The sequence below is a fragment of the Urocampus carinirostris genome, chromosome 1 (assembly GCF_059441175.1).
Source record: "Urocampus carinirostris isolate Australia breed hairy pipefish chromosome 1, RoL_Ucar_1.0, whole genome shotgun sequence".
Classification (NCBI taxonomy): Eukaryota; Metazoa; Chordata; class Actinopteri; order Syngnathiformes; family Syngnathidae; genus Urocampus; species Urocampus carinirostris.
Window position 1 is genome coordinate 19,929,472 of NC_142349.1, and position 23,653 is coordinate 19,953,124.

Genomic DNA, 23,653 nt, shown 5'->3' on the forward strand with positions numbered 1-23,653 from the left:
ATTCCACCATTTTTTAATTTCATAAATATTCATAGATTGAGAAATGTGTTTCTTTTACAAAGCGGAATCCTTATCTTGTCGTCACAGCCGTGTTCGTCTGGCATCTTGTTGCTCTGCTTTGCTCTTTGGCACTGGTTTTTGTTCGTATTGGACAATCCAGTGCCATCTAGTGGTAAAATATTACACAATGTACCTTTAAAGTGATTTAGGATCATTCAACACTGTTAAGGAGTTTCACTGTACACAACACTACGCTTTGTGGTTAGCAAAAACTCTATCACTAAGCCATGTACAGTTTTTATTCATTTATTTATAATAGAGTCCACAAACACATACACGTACAGAAGAAGAAGCTTGGAACTTATAATGACCATGCTGGTGCTGGGAGGATGACCACACGCAAAGCTTTCTCACACTCAACGATTAAGCTAGGCTTCTCATTGTTGCATTCGATTCAATGCAGCTAAAATGAGGACTAATGTCCATTGATGATAACAAAGTCAGAGTATTTGCTGGTGACACGTTGTTAAAAAGCCCACTGTATAAAAAACTCTTCCAGCAATACACTGGAGCCTCCACAGACTCTGTCGCTATACTGCAAGTGACACTAGTCAAGTGAAAGAGGGGCGGCGAGGCGGGTAAAAGTGGTACTAGGATAAAATGGACGGAACCACTTCAAGGCAGTGGAGTATTTCCGACGACGCGTGGTTTAGATTTTTGTTTTGTTTTACTTTATTTTTCTATCTAGCGTTTTTCATCATATTTAATCCTATCGTGTCTTTTATTAAGGAAAAGAGAGTTTGAAAAAAAAAACAACACTCATTTGTGGGAGTGATTGAGTTGAATTTGGGGATGCTTGAGCACCCCCTAAGGGCCCGGTCACACAGCCTTTTGCGTCTGTATCGCGGGTGAAATTTTGCGATTTTTTTTTGCCCGTGGTTGCCCGCGGTAGAAAATGCGCAAAATTGGCCAACCCGCTGTTCATCCGTGGTATGCCCGCAAAACAGACGCCGGCGTCTGTTCCGCTTCCTCATCGCGTCAGTTCCACGTCCTTTCCGCGTGTGGACCACGGGTATAAAAGCTGCCGAGCCGGGCTGTAGAAATCATATCCGCTCAAGACACAGTCCCGTGGAGATAAAGATTTCAACCTATGGCACCGAAGAAGAAGCCAATATGTTATTATTGTAATAGTTTTTCAATTTTATTTTATTATCTTGTTATGAAATGAAAAGAAATGTCAAGAAATAAAAATGGATTAAGACGAGGTCACTACAGTGACGGGGATCCATGTTCACCCCTTGACGTCTCGAGCACAACTGACGTGTGCTCGGCAAATCGCGCTGTATATACGCGGGGAAAGGCGTTTGACTGTCACACGCGTTACACACGCTAATTCACGTGATAACACCGCGATACACGCGCAGAACAAACGTGCTATGACCGTGCTCCAACCGCGAATACCCGCTAAAATTTCGCTTCCTACCCGCGTGTAACCACACCCTGGCCGCGGCCGTAGCACGTCGTTCCGCGTCTGTACCGCGTCATTACCTCGTGTGTACCACGTGTGCCGCCAGTGGTTACCCGTGGTCTAAAATTTTGAGCAGCGCAAAACTTTTTCGCGCGGCCAACCGCGTGTGAATTTCTTGCCGCGTGTAAAGCACGGCTGCATCTCGTCTGTATCGCGATCTCAAAGCGTCCAACAGCGTCTGCTTCACGGGCAGAAATTTCTGGCCGTGATTCAGCCGCAATACGCCCGTGAAAGGCTGTGTGACCGGGCCCTAAGACAGGCTGGTTACGACCATGGGTTGAACAGTGTACTGGAACATATCTCTCCCTGTCTCACCTTTTTAACCACTGACCAGGGCCGTTGCCAGACTGAGTTTCAGGTGGGCATATCAAAATGCACGGTGGGGCACAACTGATATTACCCACCCAAATCTTTGTTGAACAGCACTGTTTCCAGTGTTTTTCAAGGATGTGTTTCATGACTCACTCTTTTTTTAAAATCTATATTTCATTCATGCAATTTGCATTTTTTTTTTTGTTAAAATAAAAAGTCAACATTTTAATAGATATTTTGTTGTCTCATGCAGGGATTCCAGCTTAAAATTGCTTAGTCTAAAAAGTTGTAAATGAGTTAAATTTCACGGCAGAGTGAAAAAAAATCAATGTTATTACAATTTAGTAGAGTATACATTTTTAAAACATATTCATTTATTTTGTGTGGAATTAAACATTATTACTAATAATATACTGAACAAAGTGCCCCCCTATTATCTTTTTAAATTTATTTTTCCTTGTATTTTTCTTCGTCGTTTGTTTCCTTTTTTCCTCTCTTTTTATTATCTTTTCCTGCCTGCTTTCTCCTTATTTTTCTCTCTTTCGTTCCTCCTTTATTATTTTTTGTTCGTTTCCACTTGCTTTTTCTTCTCTTTTCTTGCTCTCATATTCTTTCTTAGTTTTTTTTCTCTCCTTTATACCTTTTATGTTTTATTTTTCTTCTTTTTTTGCCAGTACTCTCTTTTTTCTTGCCTATTCTTTTTTCTTCTATTTTATCCATCCAACTATTATCTGCACCGCTTATCCTCAGTAGGGTCGTTGGGGTTCAGTAGGATTGTGGGGGTTCCGGAAGCCCATTCCAACAATCTTCGGGCAGTGGGCAGAAGACATCTTGAACTGTTGACAGTCAGTCGCAGCGCACACAGGGACAGAAAACACACTCGCTTACTCACACCTAGGGACAATTTGGACCGCCTAATTGACCTGACTTGCATGTTTTTGGAATGTAGAAGGAAACTGGAGTGCCCGGTGGAAACTCACGCAAGCACGGGGAAAACATGTAAACTACACACAGGAAGGTTTGATCTCATGACTTTAGAACTGTGCCGCGCTAACCACTGCGCTGCCGTGCTGCCCTCTTCTTTTTTATGTTCCCCCGGAATTCTAATGTCATCCCCCCAGCTTTTTTAAACTTATTTTCGTTTTATTTAAATTTTAAACCTTATTTTCTCTCTATTTTTTCTTTGTGTGTGTGTTTTTTTTTATTTTTTTCTAGACTGCTCTAACCACCACATACAGTTTTCTTCAGGTGGGCGGAGTGTTTTCTTGTGTGGGCACTGATTCCCCCTCTGGTAACGCCCTTGCCACCGACCAATTTTCGTGCTTGTTTACAACATACGTCTATTGGTCAAATATCACACACTGTCCCTTTAAGTCTCGCGATCCTTACCCGAATCAATAAATGCATGTTCAAATCCCATTTAATTCACATGTTTTCGAATAAAGTCGTTTTTAAAAAAGTGTTGTGTTCATGTTGATCCTATCTCTTATCGGTGGACAAAAATGAGTCGCTTCCGGAGAAGAGCATCCCGGGAGAACGCGCTTCGTTGACGGGGCAACTTTCTTCGACAGTGACGCGACTGGGGCGGAAAAGCACATCGAGGGAGACGCCGACATGACCTACCTGAACTCTGTTTAGTATTGATTGAAATCTCGCTTCTCGTCCCGAGAAGCTCTTTCAAAACGACCGGGAAATTCACTAAAGCTCTCATTTGAAGACTTACAAGTTTGAGTTTTTCATTTTGAAAGAGTGGGCATTCGCCCCCCTACGCCGATGGGCTCCGTAACATCCGCCCTGACGAGGACGCGCCACGCTCTGGTCAAAGTGGGCTCGGAGCCGCAAAGACACGAGCCGGAAAGAAGCCACCAGGAGGTCTCAAGGAAGAGGGGTTTCAAGGCGCCCAGCCAAGTCTGTCGACAGACTTCCAAGCACTTGCTTGTGGAGGTCCTCAGCCTACAGGACTCTGATGCGGCCAAGAAATTTGCCCAGGTCCCGCACAATAAAACCAGCGGTGAGTACTTACAAAGATGCTCGAACTGATGTCTTTCAACGCGCTCCTCATGAACTACTGCTCAAGTCAAAAATTGAGTGTTGACACCCCTCGATTTTTGCGGTTTATGGGGACCAGAACCTCCTGTGAAAAGTGAAAACCGCAAAGTAGCGCCACACCTTCACAAATTTACCTTGACATGAAAGACTGAGAGCATAGGACTGTAAAACAATAACATCCATACATCTACAAATAATGACACTATTCACTAAATTGCATTTGAGTGAATGGTCATTATACGAAATTAGAGGACATTCTTCAAAAGCAAACACCGCTTCAGGTATTAGCCTCCCACTTACTTCAAAACGCATGCCCCGTCCACCCCTGTGTGGTAGGGGCTTTCTCACCCCTCAGAACGCTTGGACCCTCGCCACACCATCGTCCATGTTGAAGCCACTCTGCTTGTGTGGGTACGGCACAGAGCGACTGGCTTTTCTCTTGCTCGCATCGGTTGTCCTCAAATTGAGCAAAATACAAGAGTCCTGAATGTAGTGGTTTCCCACGAGGTGTAGCTCCAGGTCATCTGTTTCATGGTTAATGGATCAGGTGGCTTGTGAGGGTTGCCATGAAGTTGGCCATTGCTGCGAGTGGCTTCTCCTCAACACCGCCTCAGTCGTTTTGCGAACCCTTTAATAATCCACAGAGCATCTGCTGGTGACTACCCTTACTTTGCGCTCTCCTGACTTTCCTCTGAGTCCGATTTAATAGAATTTGAAATGATCAAAAACGTTGAATACAGGCTGACAGGTGTGATTATTTTACCCAGTCAACATAATTTTAGCGTAACTCATTGATTGAATCACAAGTGAGCATATATCTTATTTGTTTTATTTTAACGTGACATTTAAATTAGTTTTTTTTTTTTTTTCGCAAGTTGTAGAATTAATTAGTAAATGTCAATTGTAGTCTTTCCTTTACATGTGAGTTTATTTTCTGCTTTTCTAATCATAGTTAGGGCTAAATACTAAAACCTTAGATATAAAGCAACAATTTCAGTATTATCAATTTCATCCTTTTTGTAAAAGCTAAATAACAGGATATGAAACTTGAATGAAATTGTTTTTAGTCTCATTGATAACAATGTAGTGAACATTGTTTGGAGATCAGACATGGTACTCCAGGGTAAAATGTAATATAGACTTGAGAGAGAAAAACAAGATAAAAGAATTTCAGGATAAATGGGAAACATATTTACAAGGTAATGCTTGGAGACTGTCCATAGCTGTAATAATCGTGCAATGAAAATAGTGCATTATAACAATAGCATACCTGCCAACACTACCGCTTTACAGTTGGGACTACCGCATTTCGCCCTTTATAAACGCCTACCGCTTTGAAAAAAAAAAATCTGCTTTTTAAAATTTAAACCAGGTAAAACAAATCCTGAATAGGATTTTGGTCTTCGGCTGCTTTATTTTAAAGCAAGTTTAAGTCTTTTCTCTTGTAGCTCCAGGTCATCTGTTTCATGGTTAATGGATCAGGTGGCTTGTGAGGGTTGCCATGTATATACCTGTCAGGTTTTCAATGTAAATCTCTTGAATTTCTGTCTCAAGGTAATTAGCTTGTTTTTATATTACTAAATATAAAAACAATGTTTCTCGTACACACACACACATGAAGTAACGTTTTAATAATCAGTCTAATTGCATCTTTTGTACGTTTATCAATCTTATAATCTCTTATTTTGAAGTCGTGTTTATGTGTTTAATGTTTTCAATGACGTGAAATAAACCACGCCCCCCCTAGGGGCGGTCTCTTTTTCCTCTTGGAACCATCATGAGAGCCTCGTGTGAGTACTTGCTCCTACTATCACGGGTAATATATTAACATTATATGTATTTTATTTGGGTAAATATGGCCACGAAATAGTCTTAATAATGATTGACTTTAACAATACCGCTCCAATAATCACATTAGATTCCCGTTTTTTTAATAGTTTGCCCCTTCCTGTTTTAAACAATCACACAAAAAAATGTTTTTTAATATTCTCAAGGCTGATTGTGTTTTGCATGATAGAATCTACCACTATTGAATGTCAAAACATTGGCATGCATGCAATATAAAAGTGGTGCACTAACTCTTAGCAGCAACAAATATTTCCAATAAAAAGTCAATTAATGTGAGATGAGGGCACATTTTTTACTCCAACTGGCAATATATATATTTTTCACAGTTTTGCACACTTGTTGAGGGTGGTTATGGTCCTGGGGAAGAAATGTATAGAGATAATACATAAATGAAGTATATATAACAATACTCAAAGACGATCGATAACATTATTCCAGCAGTAACGTTGTAAAATGAAACGGTTGTAGATCAAAACACGTTTTCCCATCGAAATTAACAAATAGGATTCATCTCGGCCTATGTCATCAAATACAACAAATCCCCCAGTAAGTCAACTGTAACTTCACTGTAGGTACACTAATGTTCAGTCAATGTTGATAAATATAACACAGTAGTATAAAGAAAATTGAGAAATAAGGCTAAAGAAATGCAAAAAGATAAAGTTACTGTACAGTACAAAGGTTTGTTAACCAAGAACGGTTCAAACAACCAAATAAAACTGATAAAATGTAGAAAGTGAGTGTAAATGTAATCCACTTGGCAAGCCTTTTCACTCCTTGTGCTGCTGGATGCATAAAATATCGATTCAGCGATTCTTGTGTCTGTCTTGAACGTGGAATGTTTTAAAAATGTTTCAAACGGTTTTCATCGAACATTTCCATTGCCTGTCAGTTTCTGGCTTTATCAGTATGGCTTTTTTTCTATAAAAGTCTGCAGTTTTTCCCCAGCAAGCGAATGTATCCTTTATTTTTGCGGTTGATAACAGCTACTCTGGATCATTGTCTTCATTGTGCAGCTGACACAGCAGTTCTGACTGTGGCATTTCCCGGCTGCAACCAATGAATTAGCGGAATAAACCATTTGGAAATCGAATGCAGCAGGGTTGCAAGGGTTTCACCTACCTGGAACACGCTGGATGCTTTTGGTGCATACCTGCACAAACCTTTTGTGGTAGCGTCACTAACATTAGATACTGGTAAACTGATAACAGGGAAGATTTTAGTTTGATGCGAACTTTGGTTACCGAAACATTCATAAGATGGCTAGATTGTAAGTAAAGGTACCACTGACTATTATCACTTTACCAAATTCTTAGCCTCATTTTGCCTGTTATTCCCTTATGCTATCCTCCCACCCATTGTTCAGTGTTTTCCTTTCAAGCCAACTTGCCAGAAACATGATGACCTGGGTTTACTAGTAACGCACGTGTAGAGTTCAGTTTATTTCTTCTTATGACCGTACATACTGTATGCAAAACTGTACAATCTAAACTGTTTTTTAACTGCTTTAATTATTGTGGGTTGGCATTATAAAAAATGTTTAAATTATATTTCCAAAATGAAGTCCTTTTGTGCAAATCTGGCTATGCTTTCTTTTCGCTGTAGCGAAGGTGAATATGCAAGAAAACTCAAGCATTTATTTTCACATAGTCTTTTAATTTTGAAAGGCCTTTGTAAGTTCTTTAAAAAGGTCAGCAGTTTTTCTCTTAAGGTGAAGATGAGTACAAAACAATTATGTTTTAGTTGTATGTACTCATCAGCTGAAGGCCACATAAGTAAAAGGATCACAATCACTCACCCAGTTCCAAACCTGTTATCATGGAAACGGAATTGGGCCCTCAGAGGAGACGAGCACAAGGGCTCATCTTTTCCGCTGCAATTGTCATCTAGGAAAGTAATGAAAAAAAACCCTTTCTTTTGTTATGATACACATTTTCCAGGGGCATTCAATTCCTCCTCCATACAGCTGTTGTGTTATTTCCTGCGGCTGGATGGCTGCATGCTTGTAGATGAGAGCAAGTGTTCACATCAAAGTAGGTTTTTGCATGTTGTCCATGAAAGTAGCTATTCACTGGATGAATCTCAAGGTCCTTTGAAGGCAAACCTTAATACAGAATATCTCCACTGGTGCTTACGGGAGAGGTGTCCTTGACAGGAATAAGCACACCAATTCAATTGTGGGTTTATTTTTTTTGAAGATGGGAAATAGCGCCAATTCTCTAATTCAAATGAGCTAGGTACGGTAATTGTACATTTTGGGTTGTTATTTCAAGATTAGGATTATTTCCCCCTTAATCTTGTGAATTTCTGGGATTTTCTCCCATTCTATATATCTTTTTAATGTCTTTCTCGAAAAAAATGCTGAGTCAATAAAACCGAAAGTTTTGAGTTATTTTTTTCCTGGAATTTTTCACATCTAGGGTAACCTGCCTTACTGCCAGTTAACGATGGTGGTCATATCTAATCTTTTCTCTTTTCTTAAGTGGACAAACAGACAAATATGTGTTAAAACAAATCTCACCCCAAGTGTGGTGGTTTCTGTGTCATCTAAAGACTCTGACCCTCTACCAGTGGCCTGGGAATAGATGGGTTCTGCGCAATCTTGGCTTTTCTTACTTCAATCCAGAAAAACGCAGTTGTATCAGATGTATTTCCTGGGATCTGTTGGAGCGCCATGATCATACCTTGTTACGTATACTTGTTATATACGTAACAAGTATAATAATAACTTTTGTTTTGTTGAAATTGCTGCTGAAATATGTTTGTATAGTTTGTGTATAAGTGTCCTGCAATGACGAGTCCAAAAGCACCACCTGCTGGTATGGGGTAAGATTGAGTCCAGCCTCTGATTTTATGACCGGTATGCCGATATTGTTAGCAGTCTCCAGCGTGCTGCTAACGGTAAGCCACAATCTTTTGGTGCTCCGCAAAAAGTTAATTGACAACATTAAAACCACAACTGACAAATCTTGCAACATACACAGTAATGTAAATGTTGAGTTGTCAAGTTGTTTGGATTTATTTTTGTTTTGTTTCTGTCGCCATTTATGTTAGTTTTGCCGTACGTTGTACTTTACTGAAATGCTAATTTCCCTCATAGATGTTGAGAACCAGCGGAGGTGCTAATCTCATGGTGTGTGTATGTTGTGTCGCTCGTCGCAGCAACTGCAATAAAAGCCTCATCATCCAGTCCAGCCTAAATGTAGATGTGGGAAGCGTACACAGCGGTTTTATATATATATATATATATATATATATATCCTCAGTAGGGTCGCAGGGGTGCTGGAGCCCATCCCAGGTGTCTTCAGTCAGGGGACACCCTGAACTGGTTGCCAGCCAGTCTCAGGGCACACAGAGACAGACGACCAACTCGCTCATTTGCACTTTGGGACAATTTGGACCGGCCAATTGACCTGACATGCATGTTTTTGGAATGTGGGAGGAAACCAGAGTGCCCGGAGGGAACCTACGCAAGCACGGGGATAACATGCAAGTTTCACACAGGAAGGTTCGATCCCATGACCTCAGAACTGTGCCGCACACGCGCTAATCACTGTGCTGCCATGCTGCCCACATTGTATATATATATATATATATAATGTATATAAATACCGTATTTTCCGCACTATAAGGCGCACCTAAAAGCCTTTATTTTTTTCAAAAGCTGACCATGCGCCTTATAATACAGTGCGCCTTATTTATGGATCAATATTAATTCGCAAAGTCTTGCAACTAACTTACAGTCGCCGACTAGATTTTCCCCCGAACGCCAAGTAGTCCGCGGTGTATGCTGGGATTTATTTACCGGCGTTTCATTGGCTAACCAATGTGTCAATCATCATTTGAATGGATCACTATTGGCTAAAGTTAAGTCAAGGGGAGGATCATTTTTATCATTTACAGGCTGGCATTGGCTTGAACGGCAAAACAAAGCCTGCAATTGGCCTAAAAAGACGTGTCAATCATCAGTTGAATCGATCACTATTGGCTAAAGTTATTCGGAGGTCAAGGGGCGGATCCTTTTTATCATTTACAGGCTGGCATTGGCTTAAACGGCAAAACAAAGCCTGCAATTGGCCAAAAAAGATGAATGCGTATAGCACGTGGCTCACGGCATACAGAAAGCATTTTTTTACTATTTTGTATTTGTAAGTCTTTTATTCTCCTGGATTTACTAAACTCACGGATATAAGAGGACCACGGCTGCACATTATTATGAACACAACGACTTCGGTGAGCTACTCTGGCTATATATATTATCCCTGTATCTTGTTTCAGACTGAACTCGATGTTTCTGTGATAATGGATGGAATGGAGTGTCTATTTTTAAATTAAACTCAATTCCAAGTGTTTATTGTCATATGCACAGTAAAGTTGCGAGCGAAAAAGAAAATAGAAACTAAGGAATGGTTGGCATTTCTTGAATCCCAAGACTTTAACCTTCCGAATGATGGAACGATGCATTTGAGTGACATCGTACGGACACCGCATCCGCACGTGTTCTCGACACGTATTTGCGTCTTTGCAAGCTTTCGGAATGTTAAGGGGGTAATAAGTTTGACTGAACTATCTGACTGTTTTGTCGACGTTCCCATTGTAGCGCCTTATAATCCGGCGCGTCGTATGTATGTCAAAAATGGGACCAAAAACTATTTTTTCGGGGTGCACCCTATAACCCGGTGCGCCTTATAGTGCCGAAAATACGGTATATATATATATATATATATATATATATACTGTATATATATATATGAAACGAAAACAATGCCACCACACTCTTTTCTTGCGGGTGATAAAAAGTGGTTACATAAGTGCCACTTTTTCATCATATTTGATTTATGTAATTTAAGAATATTTTAGTGTATATGTAAGTTGGAAATCTCAAAATGTTTTCTCCAGACGTTAGTGCCCTGAGAATATATATATATTTTTGGGGGGATACTAGTCTTATATGGGATGACTGACTTGCAACACGAAAAAATGGTAATGACAGCATGGAACTTGTCTCACTTTGCATTACAACTGATGCTCTTAGGAAATGAATATGCATAAATCTTACTTGAAAAAAAACGTACTTTTATGTGTGTATCGCCATTCAAAGTTGAAATCAAACTAATTGAAAACAAATATACTTGCTTTATTTTTGAACAGGTATTGCTTAGCTTTTCAGCATGAATCGTTTCTCCGGCGCCGTCACGAATGGCAGCCACTCCAGCAGCTCCCGTGTTATTTTCGATTGTTCTCAGTTATTTTCGATTGTTCTCAGCTTAGGGATGCTGCTGGAAAAGTGAATTTCCCTTCGGGGATGAATAAAGTATCTATCTATCTATCTATCTATCTATCTATCTATCTATCTATCCATTTTAATACAAAAACCACATCAATACTATGCTAAGGGAACTGGAAGCGGGAGGGAGGGGTCCAAGACTGCATTCAGTATTATGAACATACAAACAGGCTATTAAAAATGATTTTTGTTTTGTTTATTATTTTTATTTTTTCAGAATATTTCACTGTCTCACTTAAGTTCATTCAACTCTCATACACCCCTTCAGCTGTTAGATAACCGCTCCTTGTTTACAAGTCATTAGCTCAATTGCAATTGCGTCAAAGCTCTAAGGCCCTGAAGGGAAAGCCTCCACCTGGGTGACTATGTCACAGTGTAGGCTCTCTGAGTTTACCTTCCCCCAGACTGGTGACGCTTGGGTGTTCAGTCGTCTACCTCCTGACAATTGTCACCATTCCCTGCAGTTTTTTTTTTAACTTCAACTTCCTAGAATTTCATGTGGCACTGTTTACTTATTCAAAGATTATTTATAGCAGCATCCATTCCCTTTTTAAAATATTTTTTATGAATGCATGACATGTTAAGAAGTCGTGTCCAAAATTAATTTGTTCATTGTATTTTAATTCTAACTACTTAGGAGTGGCGATTTCAGAAAAGAGAAACAGAAGCCATATTGTGTGGAATCAAATTTGACATGCTTTACTACAAAAAATATCACTGTTTTAAAGTACAGATTGCCGGACGCTCAGAAACAAGCTGAAATCATTTAAGTTAGTAAAAGTGAAGTTTCAAGAACATTTCATACTCAACCGTTTTAGATTCAGAATATTTATTGTCGTTGGCAAAGATCATCGGAACTTTGTTTGGAGCATCCATTCAAGTCAAGTCACATTTATTTCTATTGCCCTTAATCACAAAATGTCTTAAAGGACTGCACAGGCCACTATTACACCATCCTCTAAACTGAAACCGGCATGAGAGCAAGTAAAAACTCAAGCCGTAAGCATGAGTAAAAGAAGAAATCTTGATTGAGAAGGGGCCACACAAGAGGTAATCCCCCTTCCAGGATGAACATGCTGCAATAGATGTTGCATTGGGTAAAAATATACAAAACATAGTCAATATCACTCCACAATAAGAAAAAAAAAACCATAAGCAACATGTAAAATATTGCTAACCTGGCCTGAACGTTTTGTGTAGCGGAAAATACCTTTGTGTTGTGCAAGATATTCTTTTATTTATTTAAATTGACTCCTCCAGTTTCCTAACAAAAATGTTCTCCTTTTTTTCATTCTGTTGACCCAACACTGCTGATGTTTTTGGTCTACTTCCTTTTTGAACTGCATCTATGTTGATTCTTGCCCCCAAAAATAACATTAGCCATCTTTAGCATTTGTTTACTCTGTTTCCGTAAGGATGCTGAGGCTGACATCACACATTGCTGCTTGTGAGACAGTTCCCTCGGGTGTCTGCTATTACCTTTTTTAAGGGCACCTCTAATGAGCATTTAGCAAGGGAAAACTCTGCCCTGTCTCTTGGTGTCTTAATTACAAGACTGTCACTGTGGTGATTGCGATTTGGTGACTGAAAAGACCCTTGTCATTCCACAGATATGCAGAAAGTACTAATGAGCTTGCTTCATCTGTTAGCTCATATTACTCACTTTTGTTATACACAAACTCGTCTACAGGTATATCTGGACAATCCACAGTTGTACTTTAGACCTTTTGTAATGTTTTGAGTAACATTTAAAAAGTTTGCCTTTTACTTCACTTACGGCGGTCGTTTGTCTTATTTCCTGACGTGCGTTAGATGTGGTTTAGGCTTTCAAAGCTTAGGTAAACAATTGGAGCGTTTAAGTCGTAACCTTTTTTGAACCCTCCTAAGAGCTTGATTTATTAACTTTGGTTTATTTACTTTGCCTGTGACTTATGCAGACAGTACTAAATGTATTTTTCAACTTGACAAAAGAGTTCAAGAATGTGTATAATGCGAAGCGATGAATGGGCATAAGCATATAATAGTGGTTTCAAGCAGTTCACCTTTGAAGGCTGGCTATATCGTTTTATTTTGGTGATTTTCAACTGGTCTGACTTCAGGTTCCACCTCAAGGACAAGCTGGGACACAAATAACCCCCCCCCCAAAAAAATCTACTTCTCCAACTAATCGAATAAAAGGATTTTGCTCTTAAATCGGATATAGAAGAAAATATAATCTTTTTATTAAGAAAAAAAGACCAGCAAAACCAAAAATACTTTAAGTACTGTACAGTATATACCGGCATGTATGCCTACATCGAATATGAGTTGCTTAAAGAAAAAAAACAACACCTGCAACACAATTGAGACAATGCTGATTGACTGAACACGGCGTCCGTGGCAAAAAGGCCTGCGACCCACTAAGAATAGATCTCCGTACCCACTTTTGAGAAGTGACCCAACAGTTGAGAAAATCTGCTTTAAGACAACTGATGCTGCGTTCAGTTCCATATCATTAATACATTCAGTGTTTACTCTCTGAATTATTTTTGTTTGAGCATTTAATTGGGTAAACATGTAAATCAATTTGCATTTAAAATAATTGGGACACCCTGCGATTTCTTTCACATTAGATGTGTTTTCTATCATTGTTTTTCTACTTTTCTAATTTAATTTCAAATCTGTTTTTGTGTGTAGAACAGTTTGAGGTTCAATTCGTTTTATTCAGAATTGTTTAATTATTTCAGCCAATGGTGTTGCATAAAAAGGGGCATTGGCAATTTCAATGCATAACTTGAAAGGACAACATGCAAAAAGAAGGTACAGGTGCCTGTGTGATTTTTAACTATGTATGTACAAAGCGAATGTTTTCAGTCATTGATGCTCTATTTCTATCATTGCTGCTGATGTCATGGAGGGTATAGTAGCAAAACTCTCATTTTTTGAAAACACAAAGCCTAATGAGAACCATGTGCCGTACTAACCTCTTGTCACTGTCCTGATGTAATGTGTGTGTGTTCCGTCTGAAAGGTCCCGTCGTTGCCTAGCGACAGCTATGAGACCTCCTCCATAATGCCCCTTGTCAAAAACAACAAATAATAATCTTGACACCGATTCTGAAGTATAAATGGACCCAGGCATAAAATATAACTATTCATTCACACTGCATGATATGTATTTGATTGCAACTTCTGGGGAAGAAAAACTACCGTAAAATTCGGAATATAAGCCTTTTTTCCCAAGCTTTCAACTCTGTGACTTATGCAACCATGCGGACAATTTATGTATTTTTTTTTCTAACTGCTACCATGTGTGCTCGAGCAGTAAAGATAAGAGTGCGACACGTGGAATTATGTGTCGAGGAAGACGCAAATTTAATATAACTTTGTGCTTTGTGCATTAATAAAACCAGCATGAACATACTCTTATCATGACAAAGGTGTCAATCGAAAGGCGAGGGCGAAATACCATATTTGTAAACTGAAAAATTGTGGCTAAACGAACGAATTACAAGATGGAATGTCCAACGAAGCAGAAATGTTAAGACGGATTCTTATTAATTGTGCGTTTTGGTTGGGTTCATTTTTGTGGATATTCAAAGAAGCTGAAGACAGCCACGGGACGTAATGGTGAGTTACCTCGGCTTTATAGTTTCTGGGTATCCTGTTTCAGGCTGATAGTAATGGTTCTCTGATGAGTATATTTTGAACTGGTCATCATATCTTGATTCCGAAGAGTTTTTCAATAATATGTGGCATGACGTATTCCAGTGACTGTTGATATCGTAAAGACTAATATTTTTTTATCAAAAGTCCGGCGGGCCGGAGTAACGTTAAGAGGTTGAGATACAGTATATTATTTACTCTTTCTGTGTACAGTCTTTTTTGTAAATATCTCATGTTTCCATTGGGGCACATGCGGCTTATAATAAGGTGTGGGTTATGTATGTACAAAAGGGTTTTTCCTTTAAAAATGTACTGGGTGTGGCATACAATCAAGTGTGCTTTATAGCCTGAATTTTATGGTACTGGCTTTTTTTGCTTGTTTTGTCTTCTTAGGGACAATGTTGTGTACACTTATTGAAACCATGAGAAAATGGTGATTAATTTATGTTTGGAATACATTGTTTAAGATTGTAAAAAAATTTCCTTTGACTGTTATTTTTTACCTGCTGTAAAATAACGTTTGAAGATGCACTTTTTAATTTTTCATTTGAACAGGCTTCTCTATGGACTTCTATCATTAAGTAGAGCTGTGACAACAAATTGACAAAAATCGATTCAAATAGATTCTTAAAGGCTTGAGCAACCAATTTCCTCAATGATTCATTGTGTTGCACGGTTTATGACCCACGAAGCATGTTACATCAATGCAAGAAAAAAGTGCATTGAATTTTATTTGGTGACGTTGAGTGTTTTCCTCACACTTTGCTCTGACAGAAGACACCTCAAAGCTTAAAAAAAAGAAGTAAAAAATACATTATCTTGCATTTAAAAAAAACATTTTAAAATTAACATTGTATCATGACAAACAAATTGCAATGTAAGAGTCAAACACTTCAAAATAAAAAATAAAAAGATAAAAATAGAAAAATTGCACAAAGTGCTGCTGATAAAGAAAGAAAAAAATTACTAGGAAAATTGACAAATGTGTCTTTTTACATATCCGATTGATCAAAAGAAAAATTAACCTATTCATAGATTATTAAAATAACCATTAGTTGCAGCCCAAGCATTAGGTTCGGGAAGCAGAGAATACAGCAAATGTTGCTTCTTTTCATGTATACTGAGTCTTACAGTCGATTCTATGGTGTAATTTAAAGGTCAAGTGACGGTGATAATTTCAAAAGCTTTGTTATTTTTTATTTTGGGGCGTGTGTGTCGTAAAAAAAATTAATTTGTAAAGTGAATTGGTGGTATTGGAAATTGAGTTTTATTAATTACCTAAAAGTCCAATTTACTGTTAAGAATTTTATCACCTTCTCTTTAGAAATGGATGCTTCTGTCACTTACAAATTAAGCTCTGGCCCCCTTCGCAGCCCAGCCCCCAACTATAAGAAGGACATAAAAATCATCACCCAAATGAACAACTCTAATTTCACGTAGGGTAAATGTTTTACATCACAACTCCAAAGAACGGCACTTGCTACTTAGTGTAGTGGATCCAATAGTTGGTTGTGTAATTTCACGCTTGAGGTGTGCAAACATTCCAGACTATTAGCAAACAAGCAATTAAGAGTCAATTTTTTCAAAAAAGGTAGTATTTTGTTGCAGGATTTTCATTTGTTTTTTGTGTTTTATCACAATGAATGCAGTTTATTTTAGTAATCATGTTCTCCCTGTTCCATATGGAAACATTAAGTTTGTTTCGTGTCAATAAACCGTTTGAATAAAGAATCAACTGACAAATTAATCCCAAGAGACAAACTAATATTTCTCTTGAGATTTTCCTGCTTTTGGAGACTCTCATCAGGACACATAAAAATCACTCTCATAATTTGGGGCATGGCTGAAACGGTGAATCTTTTGTACTGTTTTAGAGGTTCAAGATATTTTAATCAAGATATGCACACAAGTTCTCAATGCAATTGGATTCATGTGCATGTTTAATACTATAACAAAAGGAAATTCATGAAAATTAGATATTAGGGATGGTATGTGGTATTACACACACAGAATAAAGAGAGAAAGCAACACAGTCACCTGAATTTAAGATGTGTATGAGTTTCTCGTACAGTAAAACATGTTACTTGGATCAAACCATTCTTCCCCTTTTGCGCGAATTTATACAATCTTGACCACAATTTTTAAATTGTCAAGTTGGCTGGGTAGGGAACACCAGACCCGGGACCTCTTCCAGGAAAAGACTGATGGAATGATATTTGAGGAATATAAAAACAATTGCACATGGAGGACAGTTTGAAAACGACAAAAAATGCAGATAGCAATCGCAAAGTCCACGGCATGGCTGGATCCAGATTCCCAGCTTTTGTTCAGCAAAAGCCTAAGGCAGAAAAGTATGTTTTTCTTTTATCCTGCCTTACAATTTCTAACAGCTGAACTAAAAATTATTTCATGTAGAATTACGACCTAAATGAGATGTAGCAGCACATACTGTTTGGATTTAAAAAAAACATCAAACTAAGTGTTGAGGAACTCATACATTTGACTGGCTACCCAGAAGCCACACAAAACAGTTTGATGAAATTTCTTGCCCTCAGAATCTTAGTTCATGCCAATATGTCAAAGATGGATGGCCACCTGGAAACTGTCCAAAACTGGCATTCACTTTACAATCCCCCTTTTTGTTTGTTGAGCACATTTCTTTAAGACATACTCCATGGCCAACATGGACGAGTTTGTTTGGATGGCTAAGGTTACACGAGATTGCAGTTACCCTTCTTTGATACTCTTTTTATTTGGGTCGGTCACAGTGTTATTCAAAACACAGGCCTGCTTCAATAATCCATCTCACGTAGCACTAAAAGCTAGAAGTATATGGGGAAAAACACATGCAGTCTTAGTTGAGTGTGTTATGCAAAGCACTCAGCAACTTTTAAAATTCATTGCATAAGGGCAAATGCATGAAACATGATTAGTACAGGTGAATATACTGCTAGATAAATTCACCAGATAAATTTCTGCTGTATATGATCAGACAATTTTTATTTCTGGATGAAGTTAAAAGGCCCATCGACTAGAAGTTAAGCATATATGTTTTGAATAGGCCTACTTATAGATCCCTTGATAGCCTAGGTGTGTTGTCACAGTCTAAACTGGAGTCAAAATAATACTTGCGCTGGTTTGAAATCACAATAAAAGAACACTGCTGTGGCTGCTAGTTGTCATCATGTGGTGTGTTTAGATGCCAGAATAAAAAAAACAAACCCCGTTAGTTATCGTAAACTGAAGTTTGACAGGATCCCAGGATCCTTAGGGGCCGGTCACACAGACATTTGCGGCTGAATCACGGCCAGAAATTTCTGCCTGTGAGGCGGACGCTATTGGACGCTTTGAGATCGCAATGCAGACGAGATACAGCAGTGCTTAACACGCGGTCGGAAATTCGCGCGCGGGTGGCAGCGCGAAAAAGTTTTGCGCTGCTCAATATTTCAGTGCGCGGGTACACAGCCTTTCACGAACGTATCAAGGTTGAACCACGGCCAGAAATTTCTGGCCGTGAAGCGGATGCTGTTGGGCGCTGTTGGACGTTTTGAGACCGCCATATAGACGAGATACAGCAGTGCTTTACTCGCGGTCGGAAATTCACACGTGGTTGGCCGCGCGCAAAACTTTTGAGCTGCTCAAAAGTTTGACCACGTGTTAAACTGCGTGCCGCACACGTGGTCAACACGAGGTAATGACGCGGAACGACGTGCTCTGGCCGCGGCCAGGGCGTGGTTACACATGGGTAGGACGGGAAATTTCAGCGGGTAATCGTGGGTGGAGCATGGTAATAGCATGTTCTGCGCCTGTATCGCGGTGTTATTACGTGAAATCAGCGTGTTACGCGTGTGACAGTCAAACGCCTTTCTCCGCGTATATACAGCGCGATTTGCCGAGCACACGTCAGTTGTGCTCGAGACGTCAAGGGGGTGAACATGGATCCCCGTCAGCGTAGTGACCTCGTCTTAATCCATTTTTATTTCTTGACATTTCTTTTCAAAATAATAAAATAAAAATGATGCTATAGCTTGAAATGATGATGGAAGCGGAATAGTCGCCGGCGTCTGTTTTGCGGGCATACCACCGATGAACAGCGGGTTGGCAAATTTTGCGCATTTTCCATCGCGGGCAACCACGGGCAAAAAAAAAACGCAAAATTTTAGCCGTGATTCAGCCGCAAACGGCTGTGTGACCAGCCCCTTAAGGGAGACGTGTGGTCGTGTATATAAAACAACGGGCATGTGCATTAAGCAAAAAATGTTGTTTTAACAACACTGAAAATGGCAATGAGACACGCTACTAAGCAATATTTAAATTGACACTCATCAGATATGCAAAGGAAAATGGAAACTGAGCATCCGCGGAAGAATTAAAGATTATTGATGTGGCTTCTGGGACTGTGGCTCAGGCTTTTGCAAGAGCAGGCAACATTTCCGAGGAGACGCACGGCACGAAAAATTACTCTGACCGTAAAGAAACTGAACCGTTTGATGGAAATTTAGTTCAGCTGTTTGGTTCTGTCCGATGGTTTTTTATATGGATTACCAGTAAAAAATGTGAGTAGCAAACTCAGTTTTGCTCTAGCTCTTTAAAAAAAATTATCCGTGTATTTTTACCATTCGTTGACGTCTTGATGGTTAAATAATGTTAATACTTTTTTATCAATACCAAAAAAAAACTACAACCAAAGCCAGTTATGCTCCCGTAATTCTTAAATACGGACACTTGTATGCTTGTCTGTGTTGTTGTTAGTCAGGTGCGCAATATGTGTTAAATACAGAAATAGAACCAGCTACGGAGACTGCGCCCTATGGTCATAAAAATATGGTAAGCAAAATACTTAGTAATTTTATGAGCTTTAGCTAACTGTAAGTCTCAGCCTCAAACATAACAAGCACGGATCGCAAACCATCAACAGGCATACATAAAACATCCAATAAAATCAATTAAAAAACAATAAATACATGAATAATGAACTATATCTAATAAATTGCTTGGATAGTATGCCCAACAATTGTTTGCACTACACGCCTGTTTTATTTTTGACCCACGCAGTGTTCACAAGGCTAGCGTTGGCACAGCTACATGCTAAAAGTTAGCTTAAGCTAAGAAAATAACAAGATACTCGGCCTATATAATACGTAAGTAATATGGACTCGATAGCAACAATCATGACAACGTTTCTTTTATCTGATATAAAGTTTGCTGTGCAAACCCGAGCATTTTTAAATGCACAACTTTCTTCAATTTCTCTTATAAGGACTGTCCACAAGGATCCTGTAAAATTGAAATTCACGATAACTTGCGTTTTTAATCTGATTCTGGCACACAAACAACATGGCGACACATAGCAGCTAGGACAAAATTATTTTCCACTGTTTTCTAACCAACCCATGTACTCTTTTGCCACTAGGCTATGCCCGGACAATCGGCCATGTCACAATGGTTATAAACTAATCAAAGGGTCTATGACTACATCGCTTCAAAATTTAGGTTTTAAGTTTTTTTTCAAACTAAATTTTGTAATAGGTAATTCTTTTACTTGCACTTCTGGTGTGCTGTTGCTTGACAGTCACATTTTTTTATAGAAGCCATATTTCTTATGAACGAGATGACGTAGCCTGTACAAGTCTCCCTATGTAAAACCATACAAAACATAACTCCTTGTTTTGAACCCGAACAATGGCTACCCTCACCACGTGAATTAACTAATCTGATGAAATGTTTGCCTTACGATAAACTTTAAAAAAGCTACAGTATTGTTTTTCCATAATTTTGGTTTCCGTAAATGACAGTCCATTATTCCGCCACATGTACAGTTAAACTATCATGTCAATTTTATCCTCATATTTTCTGTTTTTCGATCAATTCAAATTGTTTACGCCATCTGCATTTTTTTTGTACACCAATTAGCTCAAGAGGTAGAGCGCTCGTCTTGGAATCAAGAGTTCGCAGGTTCGATTCCTCCGTGTTATATGTCGAAGTGTTCTTGGGCAAGACACTGAATCCCTAATGTCCCCAATACGCAGGTCGGCGCCTTGCATGGCTGCATGGCCGCTATTTGTGTGTGTGTGTGTGTTTGTGTGTGTGTGTGTGTGTGTGTGTGTGTGTGAATGGGTAAGTGTGAAGCACATTGTAAAGCGCTTTAGGGGGTCTTAATTGACTTGAAAAGCGGTATGTAAATGCAGACCATTTTTATTTTAGATCTAATGCTATGTATAATAAGCAGCATTAATTTACTGCAAGTTGGGGAAAAAAAGATGCCGAAATAATTGTTTGTTTTGTTTATTTGGCAAATAAAATAAACGTGTTAACACAAATTATCTTTGTTTTTATTTTACATAGACTGTTTTGCTGTGAAGAACTAGGTGCCACATTGTGTTCGTCCTGTGGTCAGGTCTCTGCATGGCTTCCTGTCGCTCAGAGAATAGACTTTAAAAAAGCTCTGCTGGTGTATAAGTCTCTTCATTGTCTAGCACCAAAGTACATCTGTGACATGTTGGTCCCATATGAACCATCTCGGACCCTGAGAACCTCAGGGACAGGCCTTCTGCTGGTGCCCAGAGCCAGGACTAAACTGGGTGAAGTTGCGTTTCAGTTCCATGCAGCTAAACTCTGGAATAGTCTTCCTGATGACGTCAGACAGGCGTCTACTCTGACAGTGTTTAAGTCCAGGCTGAAAACAGCTCTGTTCAACTGTGCATACAACTGAAAGGGTTCTATCTGCATTCTTCAATTTTACTTTATTTTAATTCATAGATTTTATTATGTTTTATCTGTGGTTTTAATGCATTTTAAAAACCACATTTCAAATTTTCAATGTCTTCTATGTTTTAACTGTAATTGTGTGTTTTCAACCTGTCTCTTTGCCATTTCTGTAAAGCACTTTGAATTGCCTTGTGTATGAATTGTGCTATACAAATAAACTTGCCTTGCCTTGTGTTAGCCATACTTTCGCTTAATAAGGGGAAGTGCAATCATTAATAAAAGGAGCAACTGGCTGAGGTTGACGGGTATGAATTACATTATTTGTATATAACAGCCTCTAACAGTTTCCATTTTTATTTTAATGTCTAGTAACATATCATCCACAATAAGCATTTAATAATTTAAATAGTGACATGTATTGCTAAATGATATCATTGAATTACAACTACTTGCATTCAATATATAGACCAACGACAGACAATGATAGAAATCCTTAATTCTAGATTATAAGTGGATCTAGGCTTGTAAAAGAATGAAATGATAATCCCTGAAAAGCAAATTACGTGACAATAAGTGGTCGTTATTTGACGTAGACCTTCTGTTATTAAAATCTCATCCGAAACGGAAGGTGCAAACACCTCATGGATTAGGCCAGTAAATGAAAGGAGGGTTGGGGAAGCTGTACAGCTAAATGTCAGCTGGTGTTAATAAGGACAGCGATATATCCTTTGATATGTGAGTGTGTGTGTGCGCACAGACATTTTATGTAACGTATTTTCCTGCATTATAAGGCGCGCCCCCCAGAAATTTTGAGGGGAATTTTTTTTTAATACATAAAGTGCACTGGACTATAAGAAGCTAAAACTATTAAGGCCAAGGGTAGCACAATATATAGAAAGAACCAGATTTGTGCATTGATTGATCAGTCTGGATATATCACTGATCACAATTAGATAACATTGGATGCATTGGCGGGGAGCGTGCCAGCTCCTATCCACTAGATCACTGGTTTTTAACTGGTCTGACTTCAGGACCCACTCTTCCACCCAAATGACACGTTGTGATCCAAATCAAGAAAAAACACGCTTCAATGGCTAAACTCCTACACCATTTTTGTGTTTCACAGTTGTTTCCATCTTCGACTCGATCGTTGTTGTTACTTTTTTCCATTTGACCTTATTCTTACCACTATTTTTTCGGAACTCTTTATTATGGGTAGAGCATGAAATAAAACTAACAATATCACTGTAAAATGAGAACTTGTCCTTCTCAAATGTGCCTATTGACTGAGCAGGAGGATTAGATTGAGCAGGGCATTATCACCATCTACTGTTAAGGAGCGTAATTGACCCTCCGTTTTTTTCCGAGTATTATTTTGCTAAGGAAAGAGCTCGTGACCCACTTAAAACGGGTCCGCGACCCAGTATTGGGTCTCGACACACCGGTCGAGAAACACTCCACTAAACAACTAGGGATACAGAAGACATGTGAAAAGGCACTAGGTTGTATAATATAACACTTTTTTTAGTCACTGTACCAAACTGTTGTTTTTTTTTTTTGGACTGTCCCACAAGAATATTGTCAGACATTAAACTGGTCCGTAAAAAAGAAAAGGTTGGGGACCACTGAAATACTGTATTGTATCGCCAACTCGCAAAGTCTTTACAAAATGCACGAAATTCTGAATATGGGTTGGGACTTGATTGGGCTGGGTGCCGTCAAACGGACTGTATGGGTCAGCCGGGGTCTACCCTGGGCTCCGGGGCCTGTTTTCCGGCGTATGCTCTTGCTGTAAGTGGGAATGGCTTGCCTTGGTGCTGCTGAGACCCCGGGAGTTGGTTGGTGAGGGCTTGGGAGGGGCTTGTGCTGCTGGAGCCCCAGAGGTTGGTTGGTGGGGGCCTGGTAGGGGGTTGTAGCCCGTCAGGCCCTGGGCGACAGCTCTGCACCCCTTTGTTGATGGAGTATTGGAGTATCACACTACTACCTCTGCTTTCTACCTCTTTCACTTTCCTGATAAATTGTGTCACCTTGAAGTTGAAAATATGGGGTAGTGGCCAAGGTTTTTGGAAAATATATATTGAGGAGCACAGATGCACAACAATGCATTGACCCCCACCACACACATATAAAAAATAGATAAATACAATAAGGAGCAATGGTGCTATGAGAAATGATCATAGATCAGAAACACTAAGCTTGAAAAGACAAAGGAATTTGGGATTCACTTTTATTCGGTCTGGCATTACATGTTATTTTGGACCTGTCAGCCTCTTTTTC

At 39.2% G+C, this 23,653-nt stretch overlaps 1 protein-coding gene across 2 annotated transcripts in view; it reads left to right on the forward strand.

Moving 5' to 3' along the window:
- The first annotated feature begins 3,518 nt into the window (after positions 1-3,518).
- pde1cb (phosphodiesterase 1C, calmodulin-dependent b) overlaps positions 3,519-23,653 on the forward strand; it is a 173,183-nt gene continuing 153,048 nt past the window's right edge. For both annotated transcript variants that reach the window (XM_088329611.1, XM_088329612.1), the window contains exon 1: positions 3,519-3,851. In XM_088329611.1, coding sequence (XP_088185737.1) covers positions 3,614-3,851 — 238 coding nt within the window. In that variant the 5' untranslated portion in view covers positions 3,519-3,613. The remainder of the gene's footprint in view (positions 3,852-23,653) is intronic.